Source organism: Poecilia reticulata, linkage group LG5, assembly GCF_000633615.1.
Source record: "Poecilia reticulata strain Guanapo linkage group LG5, Guppy_female_1.0+MT, whole genome shotgun sequence".
NCBI classification, from domain to species: Eukaryota; Metazoa; Chordata; class Actinopteri; order Cyprinodontiformes; family Poeciliidae; genus Poecilia; species Poecilia reticulata.
Window position 1 is genome coordinate 8,694,689 of NC_024335.1, and position 19,326 is coordinate 8,714,014.

General features: G+C 38.1%; 1 protein-coding gene across 3 annotated transcripts in view; it reads right to left on the reverse strand.

Annotated features, from left to right (window-relative positions):
• ppp1r16b (protein phosphatase 1, regulatory subunit 16B) overlaps window positions 1-19,326 on the reverse strand; it is an 85,788-nt gene that overhangs the window by 43,634 nt on the left and 22,828 nt on the right. For 2 of the 3 annotated variants that reach the window (XM_008408446.2, XM_008408447.2), the window contains exon 2: window positions 9,849-10,282. In XM_008408446.2, coding sequence (XP_008406668.1) covers window positions 9,849-10,116 — 268 coding nt within the window. In that variant the 5' untranslated portion in view covers window positions 10,117-10,282. Of the gene's footprint in view, window positions 1-9,848; window positions 10,283-11,514; window positions 11,600-19,326 lie in introns of those variants that run through there. The other variant, XM_008408448.2, reaches the window with a different exon arrangement.

Consider the following 19,326-nt stretch of genomic DNA (forward strand, 5'->3'; position numbering starts at 1 on the left):
GAGGAGAAGCCCTTACCACTCTAATAAGACAGAAGAAGAAGACAAAAGCTCCTCTGAGACCTAATTTGCATACAAATAAGAAAAAAAATTAGAGTGAACCACACGAGTACTTTCCCTCTGGGAGGTGATACACACTTGTGGAGTATTTTTATTTTTTATTTTTTGTATCTACAGTTGTATTTTTATGGTGATGATATGGCAGGAAAAAAAAAATTACGGAGAAAAACCAAAAGCAAAAAGCCACACATCTAAAACTGGAATGTGGATTTTAAGGGCGGCTTCTCGGGCTGCAAAGTTAGAAGTTATGAAGTTTCAGTGGGGGGCATAAGTGGTAATTAGAGTGCAGGGTGTTGTCCTTGTGAGTGGGTAGTTAAATGGAGAGAAGGGTGGGAAGAGGACAGAGCTGCAAAACAAAGACAGGGTTCAACAAGAGGCAACAAGAGATGTGTGGAGTCACATAACAATGAGGATACTTGGATACTTCAAATGTCCAAACAGTCACTGCTTCAGAGGTTAAAAAAGGTTCTTCACTGGTCTACTAATTCTGCTTGCCTTGCTTATTCATAGCATTTTGTCACATTGCAGCTACAAACATTGCAGATAAACTTGCAAATGCAGCTGCAAGTGTCTTTTATGCTTCACAGTTTTGGACATCTATACTGCCTTATAAGATTCTTTACAGAATATTATTCTTTCTGAGAATCTTTGTGAGACTGAATGGAAAGCATGAACCTATTTTTTAAAATATTTTCACAGATTCTAAATGGAACATTGATTTGTACTTTGACTAGGCCATTCTTACACACAAATTAAGCTTTTATCTAAACCAGTGGTCCATAACCTGGGTTCCATCGAACCCCAGGGGTTCGGTGAGTCGGTCTCAGGGGTTCGGCGGAGCCTCTGCCGCGGAGGTAAAGACACACTTGTGTAAAGTCGTGATGACGCCCCACTTTGCCATCACTTGCTGCAGAGGATCACGTTACATTGCTTAGCCAATCAGTGCTGCGGAGGAGCACTGATTGAAGGAGTTCCACTCTCAGCATGGATTTGAACTTGTGTCTTTAATTACTTCAGCAAAGCTCACAGTTTTTACCAAATTCTATAGTCTAAATCTGCTCCTTAGTTGCATCTTTTCGGGGTTGTTACTGCCTCTAGTGGTGTGGGCGTGGTTACACAGCCAATATAATTACATTACTAAATCAGAATACCACTAAGTATTTTGGGTCGGGGGGGTTGGAATAAGAAGGGTTCGGTGAATGCGCATATGCAACCGGGGGGGTTCGGTACCTCAAAAAAGGTTAAGAACCACTGATCTAAACCTTTCATCTGGAGCTCTGCCTTCTTGTTTACTGTTATGCTGCCTAACCCACATCATGATACGACCACCACCATGTTTCACAGTTGGAACGGTGCATTCAGATGTCAGCTTTGCATGTAGAAACATTCAACTTTCACCTAATTTAATCTATTTCAACATCTCTGCAGATTTCTGCAAGGCTTGCTGGAAATGTTAAACACGACTTTCTTCGGTTTTCTTTCAACAGTCATCTTCTAGTTCTTCCGTTAAGCACACATTTGTGGAAAGAATGACTAATAATCGATGTGACAACACATTCGCCCTCCAGAGCTGTAGAATCTCCTGAGCTCCTCCAGAGTTACAACGTGTCTTTGGGTTGAGTCGTCAATTAAAACTCTACTTTTCTGGTCTGCTAGATTAGATGGATGCCGATGTCTGGGCAAGTACACAGCTGTGCCATAATCTATCCTCAGATGGGAAGATGGGACTCTGTGATGTTAAACACCTGGGTTATTGTTTTATAACATCATCCTGCTTCAGTCTTCTCCACAACTTTATCCCTGACAGACCTGCTTTGTTCATTAATCTTCATGATTCTGTTTGTTTTCTAACGTTCTGCAACAAAGCTCTGAGGCCTTCGGAGAACAGCTTTATTTATACCGACATTGAAACACACAAAGATGCACTCTGTTGCATGAAATCAGAAAAACAATACATTAAAGTTTGTGGTCGTCATATGACAAAATGTGAAAATGTTAAAATTATTGTTTTTAGACATTTAGATATATTGTATCTGGAATTTTTCTGTTTTGTCATTTAAGAATTTAACGTGTTTGGTCTTCAGTTTTCATCTCAGGGATTAAACCACAACAGAAGGACTAAATTAAAGCTTTGTTGTCCTCATTTGAATAGAAGAAGGTGTGTCCAAGAGTTCTTTGCAGCTTTACAGTAACAGCATTAATGCTCACTTAAAGCTGTCGCACGCAAAGGATTATAAAGATTATAAATGTTTCTTCTGAGCACACATTAACTCCATCTTGTTCCTGCCTCACACAAATGCTTGTGATGGTTGGTCTACAGGAAAACAAGTCATAAATGTTTAGTTCTCCACAATAATCAGCCATGAAGATTCACAGAAATTACAGAAGCATTTTGAGACCCTGCTCTGCTAATGGACACTTTGGGAAGCAGGAAGTGAAAGTGCTGTTCACCATCTCTACTTTCACCACCCACTAAACCTCCGCTAATCACCACAAAGAGTCAGCTGCATCCAAACCTGATGATGATGAACAGCAGCTGAATAAATGTTTGTTTTCTTCTTAAAGGCGTAGTGACCATGTGAACTTCAACACACAAGCTGCTGAAATAACAACCTGCTTTTAAAGCGAAGGCATTAGCTCAGTCGATACTGCGTCTTTGTTGCTGACTGTCCACCCTGACCCCGCTGCTCTTCAGTGGGACGGCGGAGAAATCCCATCAGACTCAATGGCCTGACAGCCACACAGAGAGAGGCCGGGGTGATTCACAGTAATTTCACAGCCATCAGCCCTCGACGCTGTGAGGGGGCGCAGGGTTGAGGAGGCCGGGGGACAGAGAAATGGTCTCTAACATCCCTGCTGCACCTCCATCAAGCTATTTTCTTCCTCTTCCTCTTAACCAGCAACAACAGACCAAAAATATTTACATCCCTGACAGATTTATGTCTAGATTCCTTATAATTTCACCAACCTTTGTCTAATGACTGCATATAATATTAACATGTTGTGATTACGGCGATGGCAAGGAGGCTTTCTCCCTCAACTTGGAGTTAATCACCAAAGATAAATCATCAAATTACCCATAGACAAAAAATAAACTGGCCATAAATAGGGTTAAGTAGCTCCAGTGCTAATAGAGGTTGTTGTAAATTGTTTGTAAAATCTTTTTACACTCTACTGCAGTGGTGTCAAACTCATTTTTATTTTGGGCCGAATCAAAAATCTGAATGTTCTTAAAGGGCCGGTTGCACCAGAATCTATTGATAAAACCAATAAAACTGTTAAAATATCAATAAATAGCTGTTCCTCTGGGATTTGTGATTATTTTAGTGTTTATTTTTGCAATCAAAATGACAGATTTTGTGGTGAATATTAAGAAATATTTGTAATCATTATTTTTTTTACAATATTTACGCTAATGTATGATGTCAAATGTGACTATCACTCGTCGTATCAGTTACGGATTCAACGTTTTTGACCAATTCTGAGAAAATTAGCAGTAAAATCAGGAAAAAATGTGGAAATTTGTTGATTTTGTGTGATTTTTGCAGATTTGTGAAAAACTGGAAGGACTTATTGATGTAATTTGGAGTCCAGAGGGCCACATAAAAAGCTGCGGCGGGCCAGATTTGGCCCCCGGGCCTTGAGTTTGACACCTGTGCTCTACTGAGAGACATCTGTTTAATCTTCCACCAGAAACAAAATTCTGGGTCAAATGAAATTCATTTAAATTTATATTTGCCATGAATAATTGTGGTATGACATTCCCTGGGGAAAATATGGAACTACTTATCAGGATAGTCAGTTATTTTACTTTGCAGCAAAATGTTTTGTAGCACAGATAATACACTAACTTTCTTTAGTAAAAGATAAATAATGTAGTTAATATAACTCAGAGCAAATTAAGGGAAAAATGTGATATCAACCTTTAATTTGCATTTCTAAAACAAATATCTGCACACATCTATATTTGCATATTTCTACAGTGTTTCTGGTAAAGAAGCAGGGAACATGGCGACCAAACCTTTACAGGAAATCTAGGGGATAATGACATTTTGCTGTCCTGTCATCAGCTTGAGGCAGGTTTGTTGATTAATTTGTTGCTCAGGATGCCGTCACATTATAAGTGTGCAGTAATAAACGCAAGAAGAACTCTCTAGAGTGCAATAATGGTTGGCTAATATATTCCCAGCGTTCCAAACTTGCATTTCTCACAGTAGAAGATGCTCACATTGGACACAAATGGCATTGGCCAAAATACAAAAAGGTCACAGAGTTTAGGAAGGACAGATGCCTTCAACCAATTTTCTGATATAGTGCAGTCCCACCAATAAATATGAATGCTACTTCATAGTGTGAGGCAAGTCTAAAAAAAGTCTGAAAGTTTAGCCATAAAATAAAGAAAAATATCGGACACCTACTCCTCAGAAAGTAGTATATGTTTTGCCTGAGCTGGAGACACAATCTAAAAAAAAAATGAACTCAGAAGAACATATGAACCCCTCGGAGCATTTTCTGATGGAAACCTGAGTAGTTTGGACAACATGCAGCTCTTTCAACAAGGACTCAGCCTAAACTAACACGCTGCAGAGCAGCAGAAGCAGCCAAATCTGTTGTCTCATCAGCTATTTAAAGAATTATGTGAGATTGGGTTATTAAATTCAGTTTGCATCGTTTAAGCATACTGAACATAAAGCTCACAGTCACAGTATTTGCCTGACCACTTTAAAACCACTTACCTATAATATGTTTTATTTCTGTTTGTTTGTTTTTTTGCACAGAGCATAACACGCTTTTAATGTAATTCAGAAAGAATATGTACAGGGAAATTAATAACACATTTTCTGAGGTCAAAGCAACTCAGTTGATTCTGTCATTTTAAATTAGTCCCGATCAAGTAAGATTCCAGTAAAATAAATTCTAAAACCTTCTATTCAATAGGATTAAACATGCTGAGAAAGATTACTTTGAGCTCCCTCCACCCTATGCTGACCTAATCTTACAGAATCTCAGTGTGCTTGGCGAGGTAATATCAATTCATAAGACCTGCTGTCAAGAAAACACGGACAGCAGTGGCATGTGGTATCTTACCTGATTTGCTCTCCAATCTCACCTGAATGGAAAATATCACACAGACTCTATGGTTCTTCTCCTAACTCATCCAAATGTCTCTGAAAAGCGGATAAAAATTTTACCGAAAACAAGAATTTGAAGAATAACACAAACACCTGGTAGTGGCACTTTGAGCCTGAAATAAGGAATATGCATGATGTAGTTTTTGCTTTGTTTTATGGTCCAGTTGCAAACAAACACACGAACTTGAGTTTGTGTACGTATTGTTTGAAATATATGTCTCCTCTCTGGCTGGAGAGTTTACTAAATGTACTAAAGTCCCAGAGCTCTGGGAGCTCTGGGACTTTAGTACATTTAGTGTCATTAGTACAGCTTTCCTGTACTAATGACAGGAAAACAAACACACACACACACACACACACACACACACATAGACACACACATCCATTAAATACGCACCACTGCGTCTACACAGATTTAGTTTTTGACACTTTTAGCTGTTTTAATGCTGTGCAACTCTGAAGTTCACAACAAACAGCAAGTGATTCAATTATGAAGAATGCATACCAAAATCCAGCATTATGTCAACACTGAGAGCAAAGGCAGGAAGTGGAGAATTACAGGAAGCAACCCGTCAACTCCTCCAAATCACAGATTAAATGCGAGTCTCCTTCTGCGTCTCATCTCATTATAGCCTCAGTACAGTCAGTCTCAGGTCGGTGTCTCAACCTCTCTGTTTTGTTTACATTTGACTAAACACCCTGAAGATGCCATCTGCTGCAGCACGTGGGCTTTTAAAACTTCATTTGTAGACATGTTGTACTTCAATGGCATTTTAACGGTGCAGAAATTAATGTTTAAATATTTATTAGCTTCTTTCTTACTTGCTTTTTTTATCTTTTACTTCTTGATCTCTTTACAAAAACTGGAATTGTGTCTTTTTGATTTCCATCCTTTATAAGTATCTTTTCTCTGCTTATAAGCCACTCTTTGAACAAACTTTCCAAAAAGTTTGACTTTCTTTTAAATGGGTGAGTGTTATATAATTTCCAGACACACAATGACACATCACAATCAAGTTGTCTTCAGTTGTTTTAAAAATGCTGCTTATATCAAACATGGCCTTAAATAAATTTGACTTTGCAATTTAAGGGCTTGAAATTGGGCTTTTGTCTCTTTAAGAAGCAACAGCTCTTTCTGACACTCCACCCTCAGCACGTCATCACAGCACTGCTCCTCCATTATGCCGTTTACAACCATTCTTAGGAGCACTGAACTGAGAGGAAGTTTGTAAGATAAACTCAGCAGAAACGCAGTTCAACCAGGTGTTTGTTAATTGCTGCTGCCGCTAGTCTGGAGGAGCTGAGAGCGGAGGGCGAAGGGCAGGGATGATCTGTGAGGCAGAAGCTCGGCTTGGAAACTGCAGCTCTGAGGAGAAACTTTGGATAAGCACCCCTGAATGGTTGCCATGGAGATTCAAGGATTTCGCAAACATGCACGAAAGAATCAAAGCAACACTCCAGGTATGAGGGAATAACATTATAACATGAAATAAAGCACTTTAAATATGTTTTTTTGGCACTAGTGGCCTTTTGGAGCTATTGTCATTTTGAAGAGAGAGAGAAAACAGAGGGCAGCTGAGTCAAGGACTGTAGCACCTATATATGGGGCACATACTCTACCTTCTACACCACCAACACACAATGACTTTTTTTCCTTTAAAATAAAATGTCTGAACACATTCCCACAGTAATCCCTTTAGCTACTATTTTCTTTTCCTTTCTTTACATAACCCTAACTGAAATCATGAACAAATGAAACGTCGTTTCTGTTGTGAAGCATTTCTGTAAAACTGGTCAGCCCGCCATGCACAGACTGCTGGAGCAGCACAGCGTGTGGAGACACGACGCCTGATCGAGCATTTGGGGACCAGAGGGAATGAGAAGGAAGATTATCAGGCTCCCGAACCAGCCAGCTGCCACTGGAGCTGTGTGGGCAACACTGCATCCTGCCTGTCTTCCTTCTGCTTTTTATCTCCATGCCTCTTTCATGGTCACCCTCATTAAACAGCAGCGGTAGCAGACGTTTTTGTGCCCAGGCACTGCCAGCAGGAAGGAGAACTGATAAAAGCTTCTGCGTGTCAAACGTGCAAAAAACCGAGCCAAGACATCTACTCTCAATGTGTGTCGAGTGTGAAAATGAAGAGTCACGTGCATGACGTTGAAAAGTAACTTTGTTTAAATATGCAGGATGTACTGCATAGACAATATTCACTTCCAGTTCAAGGTTTAATATGAAGTTTGAAATCACTAATAAAGAGATTGACTCGAAGTTGTTTGAGGCAGATGAAACAGCACTTCGTGAAAAATGGTAACAAAGCTTAGAAGTAAGAATAGTGAGCAAAGCTTTAAGACTGAGAAAAATATTACACAAAGTGAAATAATAAGATCTCTGTGCAGTATTTGGATAGATGCCCTACCCAAATTCACATGAAAATCCTTAAAAGCTATTATGAAACAATACTACAGTGCTAAAAAGAAAGTTCACCCAAGGGCTGTTTTGCACAGCTCTTTTAAAGGTTCGGAGCACAGCATTTCATCAGGTTATAGTCTGGACTTTGACTAGGCCATTGCAATACTTTGATGCGTTTAGTTTTTTTGACATTTGGTTGTAGATTTACTGCTGAGAGTGATCATTGTTCTATTTCATGTGCAACTTTCATTCCCTTCCCCCCTGTGCTCGACAGTATGAGGTGTTTGGTTTTTATCTTAGCATCTCACCTGTTCAGGCTCCACTTCACAAAACCTAAATTATGCTTCTCTCTAAATTATTTTTAGAAAAAAGTTTTCTCCCAGCAGCATTTTCACTTCCATAAAGTTATAAGTCTGCAAAAGATTTTCTCAGTAATCTGTTTACATCGACTGTAAAACAAGTAAAACGCAGTGACCTATGAACACAAACTGATTCAAAACACACAACGTGTGTTTATGTTCATTTAGCTGCAACGTCTACCACAATGCGTTTCTCAACACAAAACTATTTCTATTCATTTGGCCAGCGCTGTATGTTGGACCAAAGTTAAACTATGATAAAATACGACCTTTTAATGTCTTATAATGTAGCAACTTTAAAGGCCTTCTTAGTCTGTCCTGTCATGAAAGAGTGCCTTTTAAAGCTCTCTGATGAGCTAAATGCTTTGAAATCATCTTCCTTTGGTTTTCCGTGTGACGATAACCCCCAAAAAGCTGCGCCTACATCTAAATGTTTCCCTCCTTGGAAGTGGACATAGATTATTAATTACCCTTGTGTGCTTTTTCCAGGCCAAACTGAAGACTCGGAGGAAAGGTGCAGCTGATAAGCTAAAAGCTTAGGGCTAAAAGCCCTAAAGTGACTTTGTGTGAATTGCACCCAGCAGACCCGCCCAACAACACTCTTTAAATGTTCCCTAAACCATTTCCAAAAATCAATCCGACACCACAACTCCAGTAACAAACAACAACAGGGTCTCTACCACAAACGGCATTTCACATTCCTAGGCTGATGTGCGTGTTTCTACAAGTAAATGCCGTCTGTCCTGTTATTATAATTATTACGTAAATAACGGAGCCTCGCGGTGGCATTTAAATCTGTTGAGACAGTTTGCAAACAGAAAGGATAATAGTGCCACTGTAGGCTGGTTTTGTTATGATTAAAAGAGATCAAACCACTTTCAGGTTAAAATTACATTAAGTTAGATGTCATATATGAAAGATAGCAGCATGTTATCATTTAGGCATCACAGACTCGCTGCCAAGGCATCGTGGGACAGTCTCTACTGGAGGAAAACAATTATTATCTCCAAACATAGGGGGATTTTTTAATTAAAAGACTGGCAGAGTTTCATCTCAGTGTGACAACTCCATTATTCTCACAATGATAAAGCGGATTTGTGGCAGAACAAATTTCCAGAAGCGTTTTCAGCGTGCGAGCTGAGCTAATTGTTTTCCTGACATTTTGATACCTCAAAATGTTGATGAACAAGGTGCTCAGTTCAGGAACAAAACATGACGGAGCATTTTAACACGCGAGGCACTGACAGACCTGCTGTTGACTGGAAGTGGGTGAGTTTCAGATCAATAACCAGATAACAAAAACATGATTTTTTTTTTTTCCAATCAGTGAATAAATCATACATGAACATTTCCGTAAGGACAAACACTCTTAAATCTTTGGATGTCATTGCAGAAAGAAGAAAGTCTAAAGTTAGTTATTTTGAGTAACAGTGAGAGGTTTAAAAATGAAGATATTTAAATGTTATAGCATGCTAAAACACCTTTATATTATGTAAATAATGGGCAGACAAAATTCTCAGGGTCTCTTCAGATTCTGTAGTGTAGTAAAGGGAAGTGCTTTATCAATATATTTTTCTAATATAAAGTTAAGTCAGCGCTTCTTTAAAATCCATTAGCATTACATTGGTGAAGTCTGGTCTGAATTTTGCACATTTCTGTATTTTTATTCTGTTTGTAAAAGTTCAAAAATAGGAGTTTCAGTGATTTGTCTGATGACTAAACCAGATGATATTTTAAAACCCACACAGTTTAAAACTATCATAATATAAATGATTAAAGACCCACTTACAGTAGAAGAATAGAAGATTATAAAGTATTTAAGCTATAGTTCTTCATTAAAAAAATGCATTATAATGTTTATTAGTTTCTGTAATTTACAACATCAGTTACCTTCATCGGGATCGTTCCTGGCTGAAGCCTCCAGAAGAGCCACGCTAGCAGCGAAGGACACCCGTCTCTTGGACTCTGACTGCTGAAGGCTGTTCAAATTACGACTCTTCTTGTCGGCCTTCCTCTTCTTGTTCTGCATCTCCTTCTCGTACACGGCCCACCTCTTCAGCTGCTGGGTACGGCGCTTCTGAGCCGCCCGCAGCCTCTCCAGACTGGGCACCTTGTCCAGCTGCTGCAGCTCCTGGATCAACTCCAGGTGGTTGGCCATGCCGCCAGGTGGGATGGATAGCAGCGGCAGCGGCGGATGATGAGGATAGTGATGGTGGAGGGGGGGGAGGGTTGCTGGGAAGGTAGGATTCTAGCGAGGTCTACACCTTCGGCTATGACCTCCTCCCTTTATCCTCATCATCATCCTTTCATCACCAGTAAACGACCTGAGAGAGCAAACAGAGAGAGAAAACGTGTTATTAGATATCAGAGAATGTTCATAAATAACTGAGATACACCATCTTGTAAGAGTATGAAGCTGCTTGAACTTTTTCAAAGTTTGTCATGTCACAGCCACAAACTTCATTGGATTTTACAGAAGTTTCATGTGATAGGCCAACTCAAAACAACACAGAGTTATGAACCAAAACAAAAGCAACAGATGGTTTTATTTTCTTCCCCCAATAATAGTCTGGAAAGTGCGGCATGCATTAGTTTTCAGCCCCTATGAGTTTAACCTCTTTCGCTTAAATTTCAGCATTTCTAGACCCTCGCATTCAGACGGAGTGGGTCTGTGTGCGTACATTTTCAGGAAATGCAACATATTTTAACTGGGCCATGAATATGTATCCATCTAAATCATTGTACCTCTGGCTCTATGCCTTTTGTTTGATTTTCTTGCTGAAATTTGGACCTACTCTACTTCACCACAGGCAGGGTGTGTTCAAGGATTTGTCCAGTCGGTTTTCTGTTAGACATGTATTATATGACGAGGAAAATCGCATCTTTATTTTCTTTCAATGAAGTAATTTCCTTTGAACTGAGATATGTGGAGCCCAAGACTCATGGCTGTGAAATTTTAACAGATTGTCCCAACGTCTTGGCATGAAAGTGACTGGTTGCACTGGTTGTGATGAGAGGTGTTGGACTGACGCTATATACAAATGTACACCACAATTTTCATATTGTTAATTGTAAATAAATATTAAATTGTTTTCTCACTTATTGAAAATCAAGCTGCAAAACTCTGGATGAAAAAAAGAGAAATATGGTTTCAAGGGGAAAAAAATATCCCTTTCACAACAAAAAAGAAAAATTCTTCATCTTTATTACTAAACTGATCACTGATGGCTACTACAAATTTTTGTTCACTTTGCGAGCTTTTACGGATCTGTCAGCTATTCTTCATCATGGTTAACCCTAGAGCTGAAAGCACAACAAAGTGAAAAAATTATAACCGGGGGGGAAGAGTGCTACACCGAGGAGCAGAAGAGCCACAGAGGAGATTGTTTATTTTTCTAATTCAGAATAATAGTTTTCCATCCTCTTTGACAGTAAGTCCGCTACAGTGTTTGTGGCAAGTGAGAGCTTCAAGGGAAGCTGGAGTTCAATCAAACTACATGGAGGAGAGTAAACATCTGAAATATGAAGCCATAAGACTAAACAAAATGCCCCTTACCGATCACAAATGCCGAAATCACTATTGTAGAAAAGCTGATGAACATTTCCTCAAGTCTGCAGCCGCTCAGTAATGAAAACCCCCTTGTTCTCCATATTCAGAGACAAAATGTTTCACAAAGCCACCAATAACTGCCTCCAGTCTGCCGTCAGACTCATGTTTCCTCTAGACCTCATACCTAACTGCTAAAAACATGGACAGGAAACGCGCTGAACAATCACTTCCTACAGCATAATTTTCAGTTGTGGGGGTAACGGTGCACAAAGTCTGTCAAGTTTCTATTCTAAACTGAATCTACCGTAAAAACACTCAAAAGTTCCACAAATTAAACTAAAACTTAAAGTTTTTTTCAGGGTCAAGATGTGAGAATGTCCTTGATTTTTTCTAACATAACTTAATGTTCAAATAACTCAGAGACACAAAAGCTTTGATGCAACAAATGTATTTGACATTGCAAATGATTCATAAGGACCTGGGTCACAACCTGAAGGCCAAACACATGAGGATTAGCAGCAGGGTCTCAAATTATTTCTGCTTGAATTTGAAACGTAAGCTTTGAGCAGAAATACCATCTAGTACACAAACTGCAAATGCAGATAAACAACCATCTGGACAATTTTTATTTCTGCAAGAAATAAAAAAAAAAATTACATCTGGTTTAAGTAGTTACAGTATTTTGTCCTGGTTAATTGAACTACTTTGTTGTCTGTTATGCATGAGACGTAAAAGCTGATAAAAATAAACTTACTATTTTAATAGTTTGGATTCTGACTGGACTTGTGCAACTACTTACTCGTGATGTTTAAATCACTTGTAGAGGATTTTTTAATCAAATTAAAGGAACTTCAATTTGAGCGTGTTTGGCAATGAAAAAAAATTTACATATTAACAGCTAGTATTTTGAGGGCGCTGATATTACGCTGTTGTTTTGCCGCAGTAAAACAGTATTAGTTTAATAAAACTGAGATCTAGAGTTCTTCTTTTCAAGACATCCTAAAATGATTTTATTTACTTCTCTGCATTCTCCTTCCCTTCAACATCATCTTCTCTTTCTAGTATTATTAAATCCTATAAAGACCCTGCACTGATTTTGAAAGCATCGCACACTCTTTCAAGACATTACCTAAACTCATAAATAGTTATTTTCCTTTTTGTGCTCTCATCCATTCTGCAGCATAAAAACAGACTCTTGAGCTCATCTTAATGCTCCATTAGCGCTAAAGAGGAAAAGCACCACGCTGAGTGAAACAGACTGTTTGGAAGATGATGTTTGGTGCTGAGAAAAGGTCACATACATGCTCTGCACCTGAATTCATCTGAAGTATATTTCATGCTTAATCAGAGAAAATGAGAAGCACACAGCAGAGAAAATTTTTCTCTTAAATTGTTCAAGAAAAAGGAACAAATTACTTTGAGGTGAAGTTCTAAATCTTTGATGTTATTTAGAAAATGTAGGGCTCAAAAAGACAGATACTCTTCAATGGTCTATGCTGGGAACATTTTAAAACCCCACTGACTTTAAATGAGCTTGTCTAACAATAAAAAAAAGTCTCTGAAAGAGTGCCAATGCATTATTGTGATTTATGAATAATGCAGAAAATGCAGACAGATAAATTTCTGTGACTCAAACCTGCTGACGTCGATAAAAACACGTCACATAAGATGATTTGTTTTATTTTATTTGAAGAGGTTAAAATTTTCACCGCTGCAGACAAAGTGAGTTAACTTTGGACAGGATGAGTGACGAAGAAGGAGGCGGTCAGTGTTTGCTATAATTGTCTTTGATGGTCAAAACCATCAATGCTGGGAATTCAAAAACCAGGAGCGACTGCTGATCGAATCAGAGGGAATCAGAGCAGAGGTAATGATGTTACTCACACACAAACACGCAAGTGAAAGTGAAGCCAGAGCCACAAAAAAAGAATGAAAGACACAAACAGAGCCACACAGACAAATAGCTTGAGCAATAATCCGATGCTGATATTCAAGATCAGTTGTCATCGTTGTTGGAATCAAAATGTTTTTTTTCTCCATCATTGGTAGCTAATAAACAAGTATCAACTTCCTACAGGAATGAATACTGACATGCGGTCATCATTTATTCAAAGAAGCTGATTTTAATGAAGGAAGTGCTTAAATAATAAATCATGTGCTAAAATTTTAAGAGATCAAAGTTTCAGACCAAATTCAAGAAGATGCTCTTAGTTGGTATTTCTGTGCTGAACTTTATGCCAAGTAGAGGAAACACTGAAGAAACAATCTGCCTGCTCCTTTGTCTGTTTTTTGTGGTTGGTAACATGATAAAGTTGTTTAGCAGGAAAGACAAAGGTTCCTCGAATGTTACATTTTGCTATTTCTGTTTTGGTGATATTGCTTCACTTTGCCAAAGAATGAACTTTTTCTTTTCTTTTCTTTTTACTACATATCATAGTATACCCTATTTTCCGGACTATAAGCCTCACACCCCAAATAAAAAAAGAAAAACAGTAAACATACGTATAAGCGCACTGGACTATAAGCCGCAGATATCTCTGCCGCTCTAGGTTTTCCACAACGATGCAGCAGCATGCAGCAGAGCGGGGGCGGACATCAAAAATTTGAGTCATAACAGGTCAATTGAATATCACATTTATTTAGGTTGAAAAGGAAAAAGTTGCCAAGTTTAGATTTAACTGAACTGATTATGAGGGCATAATCAGTTTGAAGAGAAAAATCTACTTACTGTCTGCTACTAGCATGTGCTAAATGAAAATGGGCGCTTTCTTCTTCTTCAGATTTCAACGGCAGCTTGCATCCATTATTTTCATTATTGTTGCACTACTGCCATCTATTGGATCCTAATATCTATACCGCAAATTCTCATAATGACCCCAGTATTATTTAAAAAACGAAAAATCTTTTTTTTCCCCTCAATACTATTTAACTGATCAACAACATTCTAAAATTTCAATTCCCTATTAAAACCTAATTCCGTTTTAATGGGCAATTTCTTCTTTTATTTCCAATTTTGACTTCCAATGATTCACTTCCTGCTAAAGAGCCCCCTGGTGGTTAAAGAAAAATCCACAGGAAAGCCGCACCAGGCTATAAGCCGCATGGTTCGAAGCATAGGAAAAAAGTAGCGGCTTATAGTCCAGAAAATACGGTATCCAATATGTGAGGACTAAAAAACGGCAAATCCTTTGCTGATATCACAACAAATGTTTGGTTCCTTTTTAATTTCTACATAAACAGAACAAAATAACACAACTACTCAGTAGATTAAGGATGACCAATATGTCAAACACCTACTGTCACCTAATCATGGTTTTAATACAACTTCAGTCAATAAAAAAAATAAGAATTCAAGCCAAACGTTGTAGAACAGATTTAAAGCCACTTCTTCATAAGCTGCTCAAAGTAAGATGAACATGTATTATTATTGAACTATCAATATGCACAACACTACGATTCCAAAGGATGATTAGATATAAAAAAGTCTGATGGTGAGAAAAAAAATAGGAAAAATAGCGAACCAACACCTTCTACCTAAAAAATATCTAATAGACTTTTGCAATATTAAACCGGGCCCAATTTTGTGTTCAAGGTTTATTTGCTACCGTTGCTTTCAAGCTTTAAAAACCTGATGAACTATCTGAAGACTACCCACGCATTTGAAACCTAAGAGTGTAGGACGAGACTAAAAGTTTTCCAAGAACAACAGATTTTTCTTTTTTTTCCAACATTAACCTCCTTCCATCTGGCAAAGTAAACACTGTGTAACCACACAGCAGCAGACAAAAAGCTGAAGTAAACAGCAGTGTGATCACATGCTGCGACATGGGGAGTAAAAAGAAATTTCCATTTGATGACTCGACTGATGGGCCCACATGCTGATATGCTGCTTTGTTTCCGTTAGATTAAAACCAGGTGAGGAGTTAAATTTAGACAGCGCAGCTTTGTTTCCCCTGTAGGTAAAACAAGAAATCAGTAAATAATTTGTAAATTCAGAAGCAGCTCATCTCGCCACTGGCTCTTTAAAAGCGCTTCAAAAAAGATGTGAGACAATGAAAAAACTGACATGATGTCATGGCAAGAGGCAAAGACGAGCTATTTGATGTTATGTAAAACAGGGGAGCTGTAGGTAACTGTAAGCCCTGCAGCGACAGCACAGCCGTTACCCGCGGCACAGGCAGCAAATCACAGATTGACCTCAATCAGCTCCCTGGCTGCAGCCATGAACGTTCCCATGCACTCACTTTGCGTTTCATATTATTACGTAAAAGCCCAAACCTAAATGCAATGCTGATTATCCTCCAAAAAAAAGCAGGTCAGACCATGGGCACAAAGCTGCTGCTATCAGTAAACAGTTCCTGCTCAAAGAAACCTCAGAAAAACAGTTGCTGGGCATTTTTAATGGCTGTTTTGTTTAATCTAGCTTCATAAATTGGCAGCTGCAGGACACAAAGCTTTGTTGTGATCACAAGGTCAACCAGAATGCAAACATCGCTACGGACAATAATGAATATTAACATAGTAAAATTGAAAAGCTCCTCTACATCTTTTCCCATTTTCTTTCCTATTTACTGCGTTTTTGACATTTATTGGCACCCATAAAAGTAGCCTCTATTTAAATGGCATAATATCCCAAAAGTAAAAGCAAGAAAACTCCTACCTATAATTTAATTAAGCTCAATGAAGAAAAAATAAGATATACTTTTTAAACAAAGTACTATAAAATTGATGTCACTGAAAAATGTTAATATCAATCTTAGTAGATCAGAGAACACTCACATACTGTGTTTTTCACTTCCTGGTTTCCTGGTGTATAAATATGACACAAAGGCCTATTTTTGTTAGACACTGTTCAAAATGGGAAAGCCAAGAGAACATGTCATTCACATCAAGATACAAGTTAGCTTATGGGAGAGTGTAGGAAGGAAGACAAAATCTTATCCATAGCTCACCTTTGGAGAAATAGAGTGTCTTTCTTGGCATCACAAGGTCTCCATAGAAACCATTAGACTCCATCAACGTGCCAACCTGTTGTTTAGCAGCCTATTCTGTCCTTCCATCTCCAATATAACTTTTTTAAATTAACTGGAACAGCATACAGTAGGTACTTCAGGACAGGTGTAAGGCTGAGTGTTTGAGGAAAACTCTGCAACACAATCAAATAAATGGCTCATTACCAGCATGGTAGCATGATAACACACTGAGTAGGTAATCAAGTATTACTGCAGCTGTGCTGGAGCGTCTTAAACAAGCACTGCATGCTCTTGAGGACTGGAGTCCAGCATAAAGCAAAATACGAACATATGAAAATGTGGAGAAAATCCCTGGATATTTAAAATCAAAATCTGGTGTGTTCTGTCACCATCAAGTCTTTCAAGAGGATAGTGAAAAACAACACAAATGTGACTCATCATAGATAAAATCAACCATCTTTCATGGCCGTCTCAGTCTCCTCTTTTATATCCTCACATGAAAGGTGATCTGAGAAGAAGAGAGCATGTGAGAGGAAGCAGGACACTGGACAATTAAGAGACTGTGGAAAGAGGAATGATCAAACATTCCTTTCTCCATATGCCTTAACCTTATAAAATAAAAATAATAAGACTGAGCACCATCTTATTTGCAAATGTATTAACAGCAGAGGTACCAACAATTGTGGCACCGGTTATTCTATAAATAGAAAGTTTTTTCCCACTGAATTATTTACTCAAATTAAAGCTTTTTTTTCCAGAAGTTTTCAGGGAGAGATCATGCTCTTGCAGTAAAAGATGAATTTCTTTGAAGACCTTTCACCAGGGGAACACTAATTGTGCAGGTTGCTGTATATTTTTGTCTCAGCTATAATTGACCTGCCGGTTAAGTCTGCCTGTTTCCCCAAGATTAAAACTGTAAAAAGAAAGTCTATTGTGAAACAGAGACAGGCTCCTAAACACACAGTAGGAATGCAACATTTCCAAGCCGGTGTTTTCTTCCACTCATAGAGCTTTTTATTGTAGCTAAATTTGCTGATTGATGAAACTGAAGAAAACACAGCAGATTACAGAGGCTCACAAAGCATTATGATCCATTTTTATCTCACTGACAATTATACAGAATGAGTTTTCACTTAAATGAAGGCCAGCCCCTGCTTGTCCGTTAGACTAAGACTATGAAATTGAAACTTAAAACAGTAAGTGTATGAGGGCGTCTTTACTTTTACATTTTTTATATTTTCACACTGGATCAAGTGAAATTGATCCAGACTTTCCAGCTAAATAAATGTGATTTCACATGGACGGTAATAAACTATAGAAACATAGATAATAGCCTTGAGTGCATCAAAACACTGATGAGCATTAAAGCACCACAGGATTTCCTGTAAACCTCTTACGAACACTAACTGCCCGGCTGAAATTCGGTCCACTCTGTGCTGTTTTAGTGATCCTATTAGTCTTGAGAACAGAAAAATAAACCCGATGAGGTCATTAAATCTATTCAAAGTATCCAGGATTGAAAAGAGCTTGTTCTAAATCTTGTTCTAATAAAACCTTTTGATTTATAATCAGCAGAAGCTGCTTTTAAAAGTGCTCAGTATGTTTATAGTTAATACTGATCAAGTTTCATTAGTATTGGCTGGGGATGCACAAAAAAAGAAAACGTATCATGATGCAATTTTAGTTTGGGAGCAGGAATCAAGGATAGTAAGTCCATAGCACACAAATTAAATACTCCTTAGAGATTTGGTGACCCCAGCAAGTTACTATTTACTGCGTTTCTCTAACAGCAACCATGAAAAACTGTAACGCTCTCTGTGCGTTGGAAAGGTAAATGCGAGTCTTCATCAAGTGTTAATCATTACAGTTACACTTGTTTTTAGCTCTTTAATTATTGCTCTGACCGTACATGCAGGCAATTTAAAGCAAGAAGCAATTTTCTTGTAGTCATCCTGTGAAGATCAGCAAATTCCACATTTACTACGATTTCCTGAAGAGAAACGGTCCTGAGAGCAATGCCATACGTATAACAGAAGAGACAGAAGGTAATTAGTAGCTAAAAGATCCAAGGATCTCAAATAAGTAAAATATAAATTAGAAAACTTCTGTTTTCTTTCATTTATAGAAATTGGTACATGCCAGTAAGAGCGGCAACTAGTTATTTCTTACGTAACAATTAGCATTTAAGTAATAATCAACTGTTGGATTTTTCTATATTTTTGAAGTGTTTAATTAATCTCCTACTTTGGGGTACCAATACAAGTTGGCAGTGTTGAAACAATGACTGAAAATGGATGCTTTTCAGTTTCTTATCTGCAAACAACATATTTTATTTTGGTTTCTTTATGATAAAACCTTTGGGGTCAAACTTTGTTTCTCAGGATGAAACCACAACTATGACTGACTCTACCATGGACCCTGAGCTAAAAAAAAATAAAGTAAAACACAAAAATTAACAAAAACAAAATATTATTGTTGTATGAAAATCATTGGGCATGTTAGACATAATCGTTGAAATAATTTTTTTCCAAGTTGACATTTTCTTTAGAAATATGCCTGAGTAATCTAGTCAGCTCATGAAGAGACAACGATAACATGTTGAAAAGCACCACAATTGAAGGGGTTTGGATTAAAATGTCTAACCGGGAAAACACAAACAAGCAAGACATTTCAAATCGGATGCATCTTGAAAGCAGCATCATGTACTTCTGCAAAGTACATGATGCTGCAGCTCCATTCAGAAACACTTTTCAAGACGTTCTGTGTGAGCTGTGGTCAAAAAGTATATTAATTTTCACATAAACATCCTCCTTAACATCTGAAAAAAGAAACGCCTTCTAAAGAC